We start from the raw sequence: 20298 nt of genomic DNA, 5'->3' as shown, positions 1-20298 counted from the left end.
AACCAAACTACCACACTTAAAATACTACTGAGCTATTGTACAGAAAGTTCAGGGAATTCTCTGGTGGTCCAGTGGTCAGGACTCCGAGCTTTCACTGCTGAGGGCACAGGTTCAATCCCCAGTCAGGGAACTAAGATCCCGCAAGCCATGGGGCACAGCCAAAAAAAAAGAAAGTTCATTCACTTTGTAAGAGTGTATTCTCACCTATAAGTACTTCAGTGACCTAAAGATAGTCCAAAGGCAGCTCTTCATCTTCTGCAGGAAAATTTGAGGTACGTGCTTTATCTTCAGAATAAGGCACGAACTTCTTAGCATGGTGCGGAAGTCCCTTCGAGATCTCCAGAAGCAAGCAGGGTCCTCAACTCTGTCCTCTTCCTCCTTGCCCCTCCCCCTTCCCCAGTCTATTCCCCAGCCTTCCTAAATCACCTGCCTTTCCCAGAAAATGTCACATGTCCTTCTTTTTTAAAATTAATTAATTAATTATTAATTTTTGGCTGCATTGGGTCTTCGTTGCTGTGCGCGGGCTTTCTCTAGTTGCGGTGCGTGGATTTCTCATTGTGGTGGCTTCTCTCGTTGCAGAGCATGGGCTCTAGAGTGCAGGCTCAGTAGTTGTGTCTCACGGGCTCTAGAGCACAAGCTCAGTAGTTGTGGCGCACGGGCTTAGTTGATCTGCAGCATGCGGGAGCTTCCCGGACCAAGGCTGGAACCCGTGTCCCCTGCATTGGCAGGCGGATTCTTAACCACTGCGCCACCAAGGAAACCCACATGTCCTTCTATCTTGTAGTTTACGCTGCCCCAAATCCACTCCTGTCCATTTGCCTGGCCACCTCCCTGTCTTCCATCAGGTTACCTCTCAGACTTCCCTTTTCTCAGGTTGTCTAAGCTTCTTGGAGAACCCTCAGAGAGATGCCTGCGTGGTCTTCTTCCCCAGGAATCAGTGTTTCTTGTTCACCACTCACTTTCTGAGCCTGGAAAAGTGCCTGCCACATCCAGGTACCTGTCAGACACCTGATAAATGAACCAAGGAACCTTCAAACCCAGGGCGTGAGAAACAACTTCCTAAAATGTGTTGTGAGACTCACCTGCTTCCGCATCACATCTGTAGCCTGCATGATGTAGCAAGGAGGCAGTCCGTGGCTTCTGGCCAGAATGATGGCCTGCTCCAGGGTCACGCTCAGGGTGCACCTGCGGGCAAAGGCAAGGGCAAGTCAGACTCCACCGGTTCCCGTTAAGCTCTTCAAGACATCTGGGGCTGCTAATGAAGGGTGGAACAGTATGCCTCCTGGGAGAAGTACTCATTTTTCCCTGGGTATCTCCCACGTACTCATGAGGTACCCATGTTAATAAACTTCTGTCATTTTTCTCTTGGTCATCTGTCTTTTGTTACAGGAATCTCAACTGAGAAGTCAGAAGAGTAGAGGAAAAATTATTTTTCCTCTCCCACATGAATTTCAAAATCAAATAGCACCAGCCAAGTTCAAAACAACTGGACAATAGACCAGTGATTTTTCTACACAGAACACCTGTTTAAAAATAGATTACAGAGGTACACTGCTGGGGTCCTAAATTAAGTATTTAAGTTGAAAACAAACCCATAATGAACTCTGTTGAGGAGAGAGTTTATACACAGAAAATTAAGTAAGCAGAATTATAATAAATTTTATCGTCAGATATGAATCTTTACTGGTATTTCACGTAATTTAAAAGAAATGACTTACTAATATCTTTCATTCATGTTTACATATTCATAGTTAATAGAATTATACTGATTTATACCCAATATCTTAGAAAAAAGTGAAATTAATATTCACTAAGGTCAGAATTTTTTTTTTAAAAGTGTGTTTCTTGGACCCAATCCAAAAGACTAACATTTTGAAAAGGAAATTTTAATGAGTTATTCAGCAATGTGGTGCCCAGAGCAGCCCGAAAGGAAATCCAGAATTCAGCACCCAAATTCAGTGATTGGTGAGCCTTGGTCCTCCTTCCCTTTAGGGCATTTCTTCCACATTTTTCTCTATAGCAACTCATAGGGAGCTAAGAACCCTCTACATTTGATAATATTTTCAGGTGCTGGTCTCTGAATTGTTTTTTTAGGGGTACCTTCTGCATACATTCCATAAAAATGTTCGTTACTTTTTTTTAGATGTTTTGCCTAACATCTATATTAGTGGATTTTGTTTCACTTCATTTTTCAATTTATTAGTATTTTGATTGTTTTTTCTCCATTTTTGCAATGACCTCTCTGTGGTTCGGTATTTTACAAATGTATTTTTCTAGATCTGTTTAGTTTTTCCCTACAAATGAAAGTTCTACAGTGCAATTATATATGAGGAATGTCGAACTCATTTATCCCTGGTTGTGAGGCTGTACCACAGAAGCCCAGTACACCTGGCAGATTCAGATACTGATGACTTGCAGAAAAGAGAAACAGATTTAAAACATTACTGCTGTAATTTTAGAAAGAACCTGACAAAATGCAACTTTATTATTACAATAATTGCATTCTAAGGAGAAACACGATCAGTTCCATTGGCTGTTAAATGATGTGAAAAGCAGCTTCCTCGTTAACATTAACAGAGAACTCTTTAGAAAGCATTAAGAACACATATTCACATGGGCTAAAGTTTTATAATTAACTTCTAGTAGTATACGATGTTTATAAATATTTAATGTAGGAGTCTGACAATAATATAAAATTGTATATTACATGTACCTGCATGTGTATGCCAATGCAAGTCAAGAGCTATAACTGACAGTTCATGTTCAAAAAATATCAAATTTTTACAAAGCATTTAATTGTCAAGCTAACTCAACACACCATAACCTTTTTCTCCTCCTTAAGGTCTCCTCTACTCCAATTTTAAGTCCTTACTGATCCTAACATTTTAATCAATAATGCTCATGACACCAGCTGAATGAAGCTAAGAAAAAAATCTTGATCTTTTTCTAATCATACTGAAATATGTCTCTGCTTCCTGATGAAGCCTCACTTGCCCTCATCAACTTAACAACAAACACTTACTCATTGTGAAGGACCTTTAACAGGAAGCCTGTAATTTTTATCCATTTTCTTAACCTTTTTAAACTGATTTATTTCTCTCTACTTCAAGCTGTAGTAAAGAGCAGTACAGCAGCAAATTATCTGCCAGAGACTTTAAGAGATTTTACTGTAATCTCTTGATCCATCAACGTGGCCCGTAACATGCTCTCGGACAGGGTACCTCAAAGTGTCACACCTTTAGAACCAATCACATGTACATCATCTAATAGAAAAATCTAGCTTAAAATGGATACATAAGTTTTATTTCACCAGCATATCAAGAGAAGATGGCTTCATCTATACTTGCCTTTTTGTACTAACCATTGTGTATATTCCAATTAGGTCCCACCATTAATTTGAAATTTTTAAAAAGTGAAAAAATTTAAAAGAGACAGCCAGGTCAATGAGAGAAATATTGCCTATTCGATTCACCATTGATTTATCCAATGGAGGCCTAGTTTTTCCATCGCAGCATCACAGAGTTCCATTCTCCTAAATTAAGCATGTGGAAGAGCGCCAGCACTAAGCCCACAACTCTGCTTCCAACATATCATTACTCGCCTCATAGCTTTTTTTTTTTTTTTTGCGGTACGCAGGCCTCTCACTGTTGTGGCCTCTCCCGTTGCGGAGCACAGGCTCCGGACGCACAGGCTCAGCGACCATGGCTCACGGGCGCAGCCGCTCCGCGGCATGTGGGATCTTCCCAGACCGGGGCACAAACCCGTGTCCCCTGCATCGGCAGGCGGACTCTCAACCACTGCGCCACCAGGGAAGCCCGCACCTGGTTTTTTGATGGTGCATAAATGTATACTCAGAGTCAGGCTTTACAAGGGATCATTTGATTTTATAGGTACTTCTCTGATTACCAGTGAGACTGTTCTGCTAATTCTGGGCAAGAGAATGAAGGAAACAGACCAAAGGCCAGGAATCCTAAGCAAATCCCATTCCATACGAGATTTCTTATCTGACCTGCGAATTTCCTTTCTAGAACTATCTCTGTTCTCACATTAGGCAGTTAAATTAAAATTTAAATAAATCTACATTTTTACTCCGTCCTGGAAAATATGGGCTCTCAATTGTTCAGCTCCTTCTAGCTGCAATATCATTTTAAAAATTTAGACAATTCTTTCTCTCGGAGTCACAAAAATGAAAAAGTAAAATAAAGGTCACAGTGTAGAATTTGTCCTTCATAAAAAGGCAAATATAACATATACACTGAGGAAAGTTGTTCCATGATTTTAGTAATAAGACATCCCAAGTAACAGCTCTGCTTAGGGTATACTCCTGAGAACGTGTACTTGACAGGGCTGCAAAATTATGCAGAAATTGTGCATTTCCGCATAGAAAGAAAAAAGGAAAGGGTCAATACACCTGTGCTTATAATGAATAAATCTTCTTGACATATTTCATATTAAAAATAGATCCCACATCACTCAGGGATTTAGCATAGTTTTAATATGATAAATGTAACCTGTGGCCAATGGGTCCAATTTAATTTGAAAAGCACTTGGATTTAGCAATGCTATGGAAGAGTCACAAAGAGGTAACTTTCTATTCATCCACTCATTCAACAAATATTTTTGAGTGTCTACTTTGTAACGACAAGTACCATTCAGTGCTGGCAGAAGTAATTTACTTTCAAGCTAAAATCGTTGAGCTTCGGAGTCCCTTTTTCATAGGATCCCTAGCAACCTGTTCACATAGTCATAAGCTTTTACAAATTTGCAAAAGCCAAATGTTTTGACTGCAAATGGTTATGACTGCTGTCTTTTTATGTCCCAGCTTTCCTCTGTCATGTTCTGCAATGTTCCAATGGCCATAGTTCTTTCTGGAACTGAGCTAAAGGAAGTAGAATTAGGGATCCCTTTAGGCTAGGTTTACTGGGACCTACGGATATGATTCACAGTCACTTATAGTTAGGTTATTACAATATCCTAGTGTAGGAATGGACTCCAGAGTATTCCCACTGCGCATTGTACAGACTCACCCAAGGTTGAAAAGGACGTGCAGGGCCCAAGGCTGTAATGCAATGTGTTCATATCCTGGTGCACCCAGGACTCAGTGTGGTGCAGGAGAAACAAGGTTGGAATGTATAGAGCCAGACGCTACTCTGTGGAATATTCTTCCATACATTATGGTCCTCATGCTAAAGAACCTTCTGGAGGTTTTCATATTTGACAATTTTTAAATTTAAAATAATTTGATGTTGAAATGTGTTGTCAATTCTTCCGTAAGATTATGATGCTATTAGATTATAATTACATGAAGTTCATGACAAACTTTCACCAACATCTCCTTTATAAATTGGGGTTTGGTTGAAATAGAGTTCACATGACTATCATTTGGCACTTGATAATATGATTCTCTGTGATTTTTGTTTCATATGTTTGTCCCAACTGATCCTAGAACATCCGGTATCAACTTTATTTTGTGTCGAACTGTAGAGCTTAGGGTCAGGAAAAGCATGTGAAATGGTCTCCTGTTTGCCAGTCCTATTTCTCGATGCCAGGGGGCTGCAATGAGCAATAACCAACACCCACTCCCTCCCTCCCTCAACTCAGTCTCACTGGAGAGACAAAGCTTAGTTTTCCTAAATTAGTTTAAATGCAACATATTGTATTTCAACTATTTATTAACTCGTATCTATTATACTACATTCAGTTCACTTTTAAGACTTCAATTCTTATTTGAAGCAGGTTATGTGTTAATCTTTTTATAAAAACATGGTAATCTTTTCCTTTAAGATGACTCATCACATTGCTATAATAAATCAGATAAAAGATTCTCCAAACCCAAGGACCTTCTACATATTTGGTCATTTACCATGATCACAAAAACACCAGTTTTACTTTAATTACAATTTAAAACCTCCAGAGCTCTAAAGCCTCATTTAATGTTGATTCGAACGGTACTAACAAGGAAGCCAATCTCCCAAGGGTTGAAGTGCATCAAATTGAACACTTGGGGAGATGCATCATCCCTTTCAGGCCACCAGGGTGATGCAGTAACTCACAGAGAAACTGACATGGCAAACCAGAACAACGGTATGTTTATGGCTTTGCACTGTGGATTTCTTTGCTGACTTTCAGCATGTTCACTGCCGGGAACTCTGATGTTTTGCCTGGCAGCTAACCATATTGTTCTCTCTTGGGTGGTCCCAAACTTTGTTATTACTAGTGGAGGAGGGGCATTGAGATTCTAATTATAAACTGACACCTTAAATGAAACACATGAAAAACTAGTGTAATGAGGATCTCTGAATTTGTAGCCACAATAATTTGCCTTAAATTCACATTATGTAGATGTTGAAGTGAAAAACAAAAAAAACTCAAAAGGTAATTAAAGAGAGAAAAATGCAATCTTTCACAAGGGATACTTTGCTTTTATTTCTCCATATTTTAAAAATTGAGAATGAGACTGAATATTACTTTGAAAATTTCTATTGTATCCCTCAATGTTACATACTCAATTACCACTAAAAACTGTGCCCCAAAACAAACCCCACTGGAGTCACTGAATTTAGGGATACATGTTTCAACTTAAAAAGTTACTTGAGCAGTGATTTTTTCACTCTTTTGTGCCATAACAGAATTGAGGCACTTGGATAAGTTATGTTCATTTTTTTGTGTGTGTGCTAGCGCAGTATAATTAGCAGGATAATTTCCTGTTAGGAAAATATGATAAATGGAAGACACGCACCCACAGTTAAAAGGCATATGTTGGGGTTTCTGAGTTTAAAGGACCATATGCCAAACAATGGTTTTGATCTGCTCTGGAAAAGGCAACATTAGACATGTCCCCTAACAATCTACATAAACGGGCTAAATATTTCAATATTTACTTCAATATTTCATTTGGAATTATTTGCATTCATATACAGGTTAATTTGATTTTGTGCTAGATGAATATAAAGTGAAATAATTATTTAACCATTCTGAAATCAGTGAGTTTTGCCCCAATGTAGAATTCCACCCAATGATCAGAGTCTTCATTTTGTTTTTTAGCTCCGGATTTCCATGTGTATTGCCTCATTTTCACCACCCTTTCTAACTGTGATACTGCCTTTAGTCACAAAAATAAGAGGGAAAAAATTCCCTTAGGGAAAATGCATGGCTCAGAATCTATGTATAAAGACAGTCTGAAGACCCTATTCTTTGATGACATTCTTCCCATGAATTATTTGTCTTGATACAGTTGCAGCTGTTTATATTTAGAATCTTACAGATTTAGATCTTAAAACGTACAATCAATTTCCCCGTATTCTATGACAGTCTTTTTTGCTCCTTTAATTAAAAGCCAGGTCCATTATCCTTGTTCAAGTGACTGTCACTAGTAAGTTATTAGGAATCTAATTAGCCGTGGTTCTCCAGGATACTTTATTAAGCTGAAGTTACCTGGGCAGCTTCAAAGTTTGGAGAGGATAATAATGACTATTTCAATCCCAAGGGAGCGAAGTAGATGAAATAAGCTGGAATATCGGCAGATACTACTGCTATTTGCCCACCACTCTTTCATACCCAGCTTTTTACGACAGATGGAAGATCCTGTGATCACCTGGTCTTATGCACTCTGCAGCATCATCTGAACTTCAGTCCTACAGAGCCTAAGGCAAACTAGTTTCAACAATCTTTGAACTAAAGACACATTTTCTCCCTGTTGGAAAAAATGTAAATGATTCTGCTCAGTTTCCAAATATTTTTACTTCTTCCTTGTGCTTTTCTCATAATCCCATTTAATCAGACAGTAAAAACAAACAGTTGTAGGAAATATCTGAGTTAGAGATTCTCCATTAACATTTTTTAAATCTAATCTAAATGTTAAACTTCTTGAAATGTGCTACCAAGTTACTATAATTTAAAGTGTCTGATGAGTTAGTTCTTAGAAACATTGTTTAAAAGACACTGTGTAGTAATGTGTAGTAATGGGTATAGTAAGTATAGTGCAATCCCAGATCCTCATATATATATATTTTTTTTTGCGGTACGAGGGCCTCTCACTGTTGTGGCCTCTCCCGTTGCGGAGCACAGGCTCCGGACGCGCAGGCTCAGCGGCCATGGCTCACGGGCCCAGCCGCCCCGCGGCACGTGGGATCTTCCCGGACCGGGGCACGAACCCGCGTCCCCTGCATCGGCAGGTGGACTCTCAACCACTGCGCCACCAGGGAAGCCCCAGATCCTCATATTTACTGATTTTTAAATGTTAAGTGCCAGCATTCAAAGAAATAAGAAAGTTGTTAGAAGAAATAAGACGCAGAAATTATCTAATTCCTTAAAGGTGTATTGTGCGATATTTCTAGTGTCTTCAACCTTCCCATTTTTGCAAAGCCTTCCCAAAGGAAGAAGATGTGGTCGAGATTAAAATTATTGCTTTCCTAAAATCTTTGTCTAGTCTTTTATGATGACCCCCTGTTTCACCTCCAGACTGAGATACAAGCTTCCAAGCCGTTCAAACCAAACTCATCAATTACAAGAGATTAATGTATGTGCGGCAGGTCCACGTGCTAATATACCTACTCTAGTACCTTTCACACTTATTAATTTCATATTTCTTACTATCCCTCAAACCTCTCCTCTCTGGCCACACTGCTAATATCAACTCTTTGCCTAGATTGGTGCAACCTGGCTCAGACTCTTCTTGTCTTGCCTCTTCCCACTATTCATCAAAGGTGATCTTTTAAAAATGCAGATGGCTTTCCATTGCGTAACTTGAAATACAAAGTCTTCACAATATGGTCTCTGATTTTCCTTACTTCTACTCCATGCTTCAACTATACTGTTCACAGTTCTCTGAAGTCACCTCCTCTCAGTTCTCATATGCTGCTCTCTTCCTGATATGATCTCAGATGCCCTGCTTTGGGTCACATATCATGCCTCTGGTCATGCTATACTTGTCTGAAAGGTGTAGGGATGAAGAATACGGGCATTAGAGGCAAACTTCCTAAGCTGGATCTTAAATTTGCTAATAAACTCCGTGACTCTGGGCAAGTAACTTAAGCTACTGAAACTGTTTCCTCATCTGTAAATTGAGTTTAATGATAGTACGCACCTCAGAGTGTTGTTTTCAGGATTACAGGAAATAATTCATATATAGTACTTAGCACAGGACATAGCATGTAGTACATTCTCAACAAATGTTAGCAATTTTCATTAATATTACTACACCACCACCAATAGGCCAGACTAGTGTCTGTACTGATTGTAACCTTCCTAGACCCTAGCATACTTCCCAGGATTAAGTAAGCATTCAATATACAGTTATTGAAAAGAAATGACATGAATTCCTAATTCATGCCAACAGTATTATACGTAACTCCTAAAAGATACAATTCATTTCTTTATACTCTGCATTTGCCATCTATGTGTTCAAGAAGTGTTCACTTATTAAATAAATTTGGTAAAGTAATAAATGAACTGTAGAGACAATAGATTTTAGTCAAAGAACAACCACAGCTTCCCCTACAACTTCTAAATGGTATATAGCTTTTCTTTCATGAACAATGACTTGCATTTCCCTTTCTCAGGATTTAATTACTGCTCGTACCACGGCTTCTGATGAACAACTCTCGATGAGTTTTGTTAATGATTGGAAATTATGTATTATAATATACTGATTCATTATTCTTACATTAATTCTATTAATTAACACTTATTCGCTCATCAAAATGGTCTATGTATCATTTACCTATTTTCCAGGTTCAGAAGAATACATTTGGAACCCTTGCAGAATCAATTCTTTAACACTGTCAAAATGACATGTTATATATGCTTCCCCTCTCCTGTAGTTTCAAAACCATGTGTTCATTTCTTTGAGTCACTTCATGAAAAACCCAATCCTTTGGCTCTCTTTCTCCTATTGTCCATATTAAAGTAAACTGGTGCTACACAGTATGGCTGGCTGGCTTCCCAATGTGGTCCCCTTGTCAAGACCTCAGAATTGCTAGGAGAGCAAGGACCTCTCACTACCCTAGTTTGGGGTAGCGCAGTGCATGCCCCAGAGCAGTGCTCCATAAATAACTCCGCTGTCCTTCAGTGAATGAATGCACAAATGCCAGAACCTGATTCTGTCCAAGTCCTAAACATCTGTTGTTATTCTAACACATACTCTTGATTTTTGACACGAGGGAAGAAGACTTCCTGTCCTTGAATTCACGGGGATCCCGTTCTGCTGTTCTTGAACAACTTTCTACAAGCTATCAATGGAGGATTCTAAAAATAAGCTCTAACAGGGTCCAGTGCTTTGTGTATTCTACTTCTTATAGGTCAGAGGAGTGAATTCATATTTTTCATACTCTTCTTACATCCTATCGTGACTCATCACTGTGATTTCTCCAGCTTTACTGAGGTATAATTGACATGTAACATTGTGTTGGTTAAAGTTGTGTATATTTGACTTGATACACTTACATGGTGCAAGACGATTACCACTATAGTTAGCTAACACCTCCATCACATAATTACCACTTCTTTTTTGTGGTTGAGAACATTTAAGATCTACTCTCTTAGCAACCACTGTGATTTTGTTTTACATACAAAGGTTTCCCTATTTTATTTTATTTTCCCTTTACATAGAAAAGGTTTCCCTATTTTAGTAGGTATGATCTAGTCATTTTAAACAGATGCATTTCATATTTCTACCTCTGCAATGAGAAGATGGATTCACCATCAGAAACACAGATGAAGATAGAAACAACTGAGTGTACACTATTGCCAGGTCCTGCAGTAGATGTTTTCACATATGTTACTCACTTAATCCTCATGCCACCTTTTGCAAAAAGAAATTATTATTCCCATTCCACCAATAAATCTCTGAGAGACCATGAAGGAATCATGGTCACACAGTAAGTAACAGGATTCAAAACCAGTTTTCTAATTCAAAATCCAGAGCTCTTTCCATTATTCCAAAATCACATCACATAGATCACTGCTTTTAGAGAATCCCAACTCCCCACATCCCTAATTCAACAGTCCCAATCCTGGTCTCAGCATTGCATGCCAAATGCAGTGTTTTGGTAGAGACTAATGCAGCCAGACCAAACGACTTCACTACGAATGTAGACCTCATCGTACTGAAATGTGTTCATGATTAAAAAGAAACTAGATTTGAAACCTGCTGAACAATTCTATCGATTTAAAGCAATCACGTAGTAAAAATAAACTGAAGGAAGACTGCGTTCCTTCTCTACTACAGATGTGCATTTTTCTATATAAAATGCACCGTGCTGGGTAAGGCATGTTCATTCCTGCAGTGATCTCATTTATTCTGGTTTCTAATTACTTCTAACTACTGAGCACAGGGCACCACTGTGAAAAGTATACTGGCAACTAGAAGGAAGCGCCCGATTGAAGAAACTAATTGTTTACTGTTGCAGGGTTTTATTTTCCCTGCCTCCTTTTATTACCTCACACGGAGGAAGAACTATACGTCTGAGGGCTAAGGCAGTATGTTAAATAGGAATCAATGCCGAAGTGCTGCTATGGCTCAACACAGGCAGAGTGTCTGCACAATTCATATGGAAAGGACCTCTGCTGATCTATTGGTCCTGCCCAACTTGGTCACCCTGAGCAATGCGTTTGTGATAAGTGAAAAGCTTGAGAAAACTGCCACCAGCCAGCCCAATACCTCTGTCCTTGTTCCCCTATAACAGAGAAGGCACTTTTCTTAATGAAACATGGAAATACTCTTACGTGAAAAAAGGGCCAACAGTTATTTGTTTTCAAAAATACAGAATTCACTTAGAGACACATATGCATGGATAATAAAATATTAAATATTTACATTCTCCCTTTAGGAGAATTTGAATGGCGGTCTAACAATAAGTGCAATCTAAAAGCCAGTGATCCTTCAGGCAAGTTTCCAGTACATTTTATAGACATAACTTCCGGGTGTCTATTGATAATTTCAACATTATTATTTGACTCCTGTCAAAGAGACAGTACTGATGAGATCTTCCCATGACTGTACTAACTCCTATGTCTCATAGTCTGGAGCTGAAAGACAGGGGTTAATGAGTATTTGAAAAAAATAGCAAAGAGATGGCAAGCAGAGATGGGCACCATGGAAAACAACTGAACACAATGGAAAAGCAATGGGCAACAGCTGGAGAGAGATCCTGGCAGCAGCAGCAGAGTCAAATTGAATACGTGGTTCACTCCGTATATCTTAAGGCAAAAAATAAATCACATGTAAGGGGCACATTTTCAGCATTGCACAGGGAATTAGCCATGAAATTCCCATTAAAGATAACAGGACTTTCTACTGCAACTTTCAACACATTCTCGGAAAGTTCTGTGTCTAGCTTTAAACCTAGGCTTCAAAAACATTGCACATCCCTCATTCTCCTCTCTTCAAGCACATTAGGGTGTGTTTTTCTTTGACACGTTTCATTGCTGAGGTGAGCACAGAGGTAACTGAAGACCTTCGGGGATGGGTAATTGAGCATTGAGGGGCTAGAGGAGGTATTTGCTCGGCTGAAAATGCGTATGAATGTGAAACATCTGTGTGTAAGGTAGGACTCTACCACTGTCACCAGGTTTGAATCTGCTCCTCTGCATTTTAAATTCTTCAGCCTGGACTCTTTCACCAATTGATTTTATTTCTGTTTCATGTTTTTGGAACTTAACTGAATAGGTCGGGTACCTATCCCAGCTACTCGAAGTTCCTCAACACTCCCTCTCTAGTTCGTCTTTTCTCTTGGCTGTCTGACTTTTGTCCTTACTCCTTGTAGGTTCTCTGATGACACCAATACTTAAGGGGTGTCCAGTATGCGATTTTCATCTGTTTCCCCCATCCTTTGACATTGTACCATAATTGTTTTCTCTTTGACCTGTTTATCCAAGATACTAAATAGATTTGTTTGAATATTTTTCACTCCTTTCTCGTGGATCCTACAGTGTTTTATTCTGAGGCTCCACGGGTGCACAGAGGACAGGGCAGTGGAGAACCAGGGAATATTAATACTCTCTCTACTCTCCCTGGTGATTTTTTTCTCACCTTCCACAATGGGCAGCCAATTATTCTTTGCTTACACTTCTGTGCCTTTTCCTGGAATATCTCTTCCCTGCTCCTAACACCTGGTTTGTTCCCAGAAAATTCCTAGCAGTGTTTTTCCATTACCCCTTGAGATTACATATATATGTTATTATTTATTGTTATTATATCCATTTGTACTCATATATACTTCTAGCCCTTGCTGACTATGAATCCATCAAAGTACATCCCCATATAGGTACGTTGTGAGCATCTAAAGCTGAACATGTAACAGATTAATTCAACATCCCTCTCCCCAGTCCCCTCAAAGACAAATGCATGTTCCCCCCCACACACCGTGGCATCTTCCCTCTCCCAATCTTTCCCAGCTGGAATCATCAGAAACTCTCCCTCTCCCGTGCTCTCTATTCCTCACCAGTTCATCTAGTTCTGTTTACTGCCTTTTCATATCTTTCACATCTGTCTTTTCCCTTCTAACCTCTGTGCCAATACCTTAGTTTTGTATCCCATCATGTCACTGTACTCCTGTAAAATCCTAGCTGTCTCCCTGCCTCCATCCTTGTCCCATCATAGACCATGGTACTGATCTTTATTTTTAAAATATTTTTTAAAACATCTAATCATGTTATTCTTTTGCTGAAAACCTTTCATTGGCTTCCCAGGGCCTCTAGGAGGGAGTCCCAAACCCTTAACCCAGCAGGCAGGGCCGTCCATGCTCCAATTCCTGTCTTTCTTGCTCCTTTCTTCTCATTTCACCGCCCAGAAACAGCCAGCTCTTTCTTGTGACCTCCAGCCCCGTTGTACGCTATTTCACACCTCGATATTGTATTTTCATACTATTCCTTTACACGGAACGTCCTTCTCCATTTCCGTCACCTGGTAAACACTACTCATGCTTTAAAACCTATAACAGGTGTTACATTCCATCCTTCCTGCTTAACAGGATTTAAATCTCACTCCTCGGTATTCCTCCCCAGGATGTTAGATGACCTATTGCCAATTTAAAATTAACATCTTAGAGGTAAAAACTGCTGCTTCCTCCCTTCAACTTCCTCCACGCCACCTGCTCTCCTGCTCTAGGTCACAGAGAAAAAGAGGCGATTCGGAAAGTGCTGGCAGACGAACCAGTTATATTGGAGAGATACCCATATTTCTTGGCTTATGTCGTCTATTACAGCACTTATAAACCCACTAGCATTGAAGCCCTCAGGAAGAGATCCTAGAGAATGACTGGAATTTTACTTTGCTTTAAATATCATTTTGCAGGTTTAGGAAAAACAATAACTTCAGTTTCTTTAAAAGAAAATTTGAAGAATCATGCCCTATTTAACGCTTTTGAAAGTCAATTCTATGAATACATGTATCACTTTTAAATAGCTACATTTTAAAAATGTAAATACTTAAATTTTACTAATATAATAGTAAAATTGAGTTTTGCAAAAACATGAAATATCACTCCAAATTACATATTTAGATTATTTTATCAAGGTATGTTTAATGTGCCTAGAATTTTCCAACCTTAATGATAGGAGGTAATAATGTATAAGTTCTGGCTTTATATGTACTTAAATTAAAGCATGTCTGGCCCATGATTACTGGCTGGCAGAACTAGAAACCATTGCAATAAGAAGTGACTCTCATTATTACTGTGTTATTCTTCTTTCATAGTAAACTAATGAAAACAACGAACATTTTAAAATAGAATAATTTAATGCACTAAATCAAGATTCATATCAATTGCAACGAAAAATCTAAGGAAGAAAACAAATATATATGTAAATCTGGCCATCTACCTCTTCAGAGTAAAGACTTTTATAAAAGATAATGAAACAAGGTAAAAGAGTAAAACTTATATTTGAAATATTTGATTTCTTCCCATAATTTTAAGGGAATAACCTTATTTATCTGTTTGTTTAAATTAACATAAATCGTGGAGTTTTATTTGCCTACTTTACAACTCAGTATAATTTGAAAATCTGCATTTACTTTTCTTTTTTTCCCCCAGCTTTACTGAGGTATAACTGACAATTAAATATGGTATAAATTTAAAGTATACAACCTGTTGATGTGATATACATACACATTGTGAAATATTCATCACAATCAAGCTAATTAACATATCCATCACCTCACATAGTTACCATTGTGTTTTTCTTTTCTTTTTTGGTGGTGAAAACACTTAAGATCCACCCTCCCAGGGCTTCCCTGGTGGCACAGTAGTTGGGAGTCCGCCTGCCGATGCAGGGGACGCGGGTTCGTGCCCCGGTCCGGGAAGATCCCGCGTGCCGCGGAGCGGCTGGGCCCGGGAGCCATGGCCGCTGGGCCTGCGCGTCTGGAGCCTGTGCTCCTCAACGGGAGAGGCCACAGCAGTGAGAGGCCCGCGTACTGCCAAAAAAAAAAAAAAAAAAGATCCACCCTCCTAGCAAATGTCAAGTATATAATACAGTATTATTAGGTATAATTGCATTGTTGTTATGTCACATCTCCGGAATTATTCACTTTGCATAACTGAAACTTTGTACCCTTTGACCAGTTGTCTCCCAGTTTTCCCCTTCTCCCAGCCCCTGGTAACCACAATTCTATTCTCTGCTTCTATGAGTTTGGCAGAGTCATTAAGATTTATACTTATGGCATGAGTAGGATATATTCTTTCTCCCAGAGCCCCATTATTATAGCATCTTATTTTTTCTCTTCTAAAGATTAGTGCACAATTTTATATTTTCATTTTTGAGGTTTTTTTGGTTTTCATTCATAATGATTTTATTAGATATCTAACAAATGAGAATGGTTGCATTGATCATCATCAAATTATAACTGTTAAAGAAAAATAATCAAAACTGCAGCCATATCTAATAACAATTTTAAACACCACCTCTGTCATTGCTACTACTACCTTTATATAAAAGAAGTGTTTTGGACTAATGTGTTTCAGATTCCTGACTATACGAGCATAATTTTAGGACTTCTTATTGCAAATGTCCAGTATCCTGGCATCATGAGTTAGCAGTTTCTTTTGTTCTATTTAGCCATCTTTCTGGAGATTTAAAATTCAAGATTTCCACTAATCTTGCTGCTAATCTTCCAAGTCATTTTTGGACAGAAAAATAAATGGATACATTTCAAACCTACATTTGCTTATTGCAGTAATTTATTTTTGCCCTCCCATACCTAGAGTCTAACCTACATATGGAAATCCCCGGAGTAACTCCACTCCTCTTACTTGATGTGTTTTTGGCTGCACAGTGGAGAAAGATGCAGCTTCATCGTCTGCCCTGTTAGGACTCTCATTACCTAAGCCAGGTTACCTTGAGTGCTCTACTTTTATAAGATTCTGCGTTTCCTTAATCTGGGCCTATTTGTCAATTTGTCCTTTGATGCCACGGTGATGACAGAATAAAATATTGCTAAGAAAGAGTCCTTAAATGTCAAACAAAAGTGGTTTTTAAAATTGTTAATTGATAGTTACCTAAAAAATGTTTTTTTTAATTGCTTATATGAACCAAGAATCACTACACTGCTTCATTTGAAATGAAAACTGTTTCATTAACCAAATTGGTAACACATATTTCCCTTTAGCTGTTTTTATATTTTAACTCCTGGATCTCAGTTTTCTAACAAATGCTTATAATCATACTTTGGGTCCTATACTATGGTCACATGATAGGTTTTGTAAGTTTCTGCTGGAAGAGGGATGATTCTGAGAATTCAACCACCCTCTGCAATCCTGTCCAATGTGAAAAAATGTCTCAATTTCTAAATAACCAACTAAGAAATGCATTTTGGAAATATACCCTTTTAAGTTGGAAACTTCATATTATATAGTTTATTAGTTCCTACATTTTTATATATGTTAAAATGAGTTTCCACAATGTATAAAAGGAAAAGCAGTCTAACGCTGGAATACATAGATGGCAGCCAACTTGATGCTCACCATTATTATGCCTTTTAATAATGAGAACAGGCTGACCTTGCCACAGACTGTTTCCTCCTCACACCTGTGTGGGGTTCAAAACAACGTGATTATGATGCTGCTGTTACAGGTGCTGGTGAACCCCTGACACAGTGAGCCCCTCCTGACGCTGCTGTTCACATCCCTCACTGGTGACTGAACACCAAGTATGTTAGCTAATGCAGGGCCTTGTTTCCTGGAAGAGATTCATCCTCACAACAAAACATAAAGATAAAAGAGAATTTATGTGTACAGATCTCCAAGGTTTTGATACTAAGACATCACAGGTGAGTCAGACATCAGGCCTGTGTTCAAATCACCCCACCTTCCTGCAGGACCATCCCAGGACTCCGACACTGCTGAAAATCCATTATTAACAGGTACAAAGAGTACGTGTACAAAAAGTCCCTGGAACAGGTCCTTAAAGGGAAACACTGTGATTCCAGATTCCTTGCTCTCACTAGAAATTTTCTTGACATAACCTTTCAGTTAGCCTCTGGAAATGTCCACCTACTGTTTCCACTGGGGAAGGAAGCAGAAGCAAATGTAGTGCGAGGAACATGGCATCTCTGTTTTTGGATGCGGTAAGACTCATGCTTAGGATTTACAACATTTGCGGTATGCTGATTCATAACAGTTAAAGGAAAACACTTGGCCATTAGGCAGGGATGGGAATAAAGAAGCAAAACAAAATGAAATACCACAGTGAGTGGAAGGATGCTGCAGTAGGAAATAAAAGGGAAATTTAGAACCCATGTAGCATGCTTGTGGGTCTGCAGCAAATAACTGCATGGAACAAAAGAGAACGTTAAAAGCCACAGTGCTGATTCAATACTTTACAAACTTTCAAACTGGCAAAAAATAATTTTGCCTAAAAAGCAGATATATGGACAATATAAAGCATGACTCTTTGTGGGAAAGAAAATTCAAAAGATATTCAAATGTTTGTATTTGTTAATCAAAGAAGTATAAATTAAAGCACTGAGGAAATACAATATCGTTGTACACCTGGTAGAGAAGCACAATAGATAAATGGGTTCTAACACCCTCTGAAGACAAGGTAAAGATGGCAAACAACTATCTAACCTTCTGTTGGGTTTTTACAAGGACAATCCTTTTGGGAACTTAAATAATAATATATTAACCAAAGAGGTTTAAGCTCTTTGACACACTAATTGTATCTGGAGGATATTTTTGTTTACTTTTAGCTTAGTGGAAAATAAAATTGAAATCTGAACAGCTACATAAAGATGTCTCTCTGCATTAAGGGCAGTAGAGAAAGAAGATAAACCACTAAATTAATAGTTTAGTAAACTGCGGTGTATCAAGTGGCTAGAATATTATGTAGCAAATAAAAGTGATCACAGGAAAGTCTGTGTGGACATTTTAGATACATGATAGACAGGTAGATAGGTAAATAGATACTATGAGCGTAAAGCAGATTATTAAACCATACTAATAAAACTATGATCAGATGTACGTTGTTTGATAGAAGGTGCAAGAGATGATTCAAAATGAAAATGAAAGGAGGCAGGTCAGGATAGGAAATTTTGGAAAATTTCCATTTATTAAACTACCTTTTAATATCATGTATACTGTTTAAAAGGCAAAAATCCTGATCTTAAAAAAAGACAATCTTCTTTCACTATTCAATAGCAATGGAGATATTTAATGTAAGTAAATGACTGCGGAAAGTGTGTGCAGGCAAGTTCATCAGCAGAATTGTAATGCGCATAAAACACTGCCCCAGGAAAGAGAATTTAATAAACAAAGCTGGGCTAAACGCTCTGAAAAGATTTTAATAATTCATCCTGAATCCTATTCCTCCTAATCTTGCATTCACTGTTGTATGCCACCCTGCCATCTAATTCAGGTTGGCATTAAAACGTCTAAACCTTAATGCTAATTAAATCTGCCTTTTCATTCTGAAAAATCACATTCTTCTCTTTAATGTCAAACATAAGCCATATAACTCTATACTTGAAAAAATGTTAGATTCCCTTTTTTGGTGAATAAAATCAGAAAAGGCAGGAAGCTGATTATCTAATGGGGATACCATGTTGTTAACCATTTCTCATCTTAATTTCAGAAGCAAGTGGTAAAACAGTCTGTGTAGTATTAATTCTGATTCATGTTATCAACTTCTCCCCTTTGCCAGAACCTGAGGGTAAACCTCCACGTTCAGTGTTTAGTGTAAATGTGCATCTACTCGGGTTCCTTTCTAGCTGCCTGAATGACAATTACTAAAGAATTGTTTTAGGAAGAGTCTTATGTGAGATTTCTGATTCCAATATAAATTAGCACACATTTTATCACCATGAAAAATCTAAGTATAGCCTTCCCTGAAAGACTAAAGATAATGTTAAACTCCTATTTTATTCTGCATAATAGCAAAATAAAACCGTACTATTTTCAAACAGTTTTAACCTTAATTTCGGCATCTATCATGGGGAATTTGTGCCTACACCTCAGTAAATGTCTCTGAAATGAACTAACTAAAGCCATATTTATTTTGAACTGAAGAAATGGAAAAAGTCAAAATACTTTGAAATTTCAATGTTTTTTTTGTGATTCCAACACACCAATCAATGAATACAGCAATTATAAAATGGTTGTGGAACATCAATCTGTTTCTCCTACCCATCAGTAGTTAAATTCTAAAATTGTTCATGGGGTACCTCAGAGAATAATTTGGACAAGTTGGTCACGGTTCTAGGATTAAATGGCAATTAAAAAAAATTTTTTTTTTTGGTCTCACTGTGTGGCTTTTGAGATCTTAGTTCCCCGACCAGGGATCGAACCTGGGCTCCCTGCACTGGAAGCACAGAGTACTACTGGACTGCCAGGGAATTCCATTAAATGGCAAATTTAACTGCATTAACTTCCAGTAAATTCATGTGGAGATAAGAGCGTATGCTTGTAGTTTGAAGCCTGGAGTGTCCCTTGGTTGTCACAGTCCTCAGATAACTATGATCTTGCACCAGAGTAGGATAAGGACATTAATCAAGGGGATGACACTTTGCCGAGGCCACAGTGGCCGCTGTGCTTGTCCTTAAGCACATCATGCTGGTCCCCACTCGGCCTCCCACATTTGTACTCTGCTCCCTAGATGGAACGCTCTTTCTCTGAAATATCTGCATAACTCACTCCTTCATTTCACACAGGTCTCTAATGAAATTTCCTCCATGGAAGGTGCCCGCCCTTCATCCCATCTTGTCCCTTTTTACCTCTCTGACTTCTGTTCTTTTCTGTATTTATTCCACCTACTACATTACTCATTTATTTGTTTACTTGATCATCTGTTTCACCCCAACATGGTTAA

General features: G+C 38.4%; 1 protein-coding gene across 1 annotated transcript in view; it reads right to left on the bottom strand.

Annotated features, from left to right (window-relative positions):
• PREX2 (phosphatidylinositol-3,4,5-trisphosphate dependent Rac exchange factor 2) overlaps positions 1–20298 on the bottom strand; it is a 288257-nt gene that overhangs the window by 24491 nt on the left and 243468 nt on the right. Inside the window, exon 38 of the mRNA XM_004274946.3 lies at positions 1083–1185. Coding sequence (XP_004274994.1) covers positions 1083–1185 — 103 coding nt within the window. The remainder of the gene's footprint in view (positions 1–1082; positions 1186–20298) is intronic.

Source organism: Orcinus orca, chromosome 17 (genome assembly GCF_937001465.1).
Source record: "Orcinus orca chromosome 17, mOrcOrc1.1, whole genome shotgun sequence".
Lineage (NCBI taxonomy): Eukaryota > Metazoa > Chordata > Mammalia > Artiodactyla > Delphinidae > Orcinus > Orcinus orca.
This window is presented reverse-complemented; position numbering and strand designations above follow the sequence as displayed.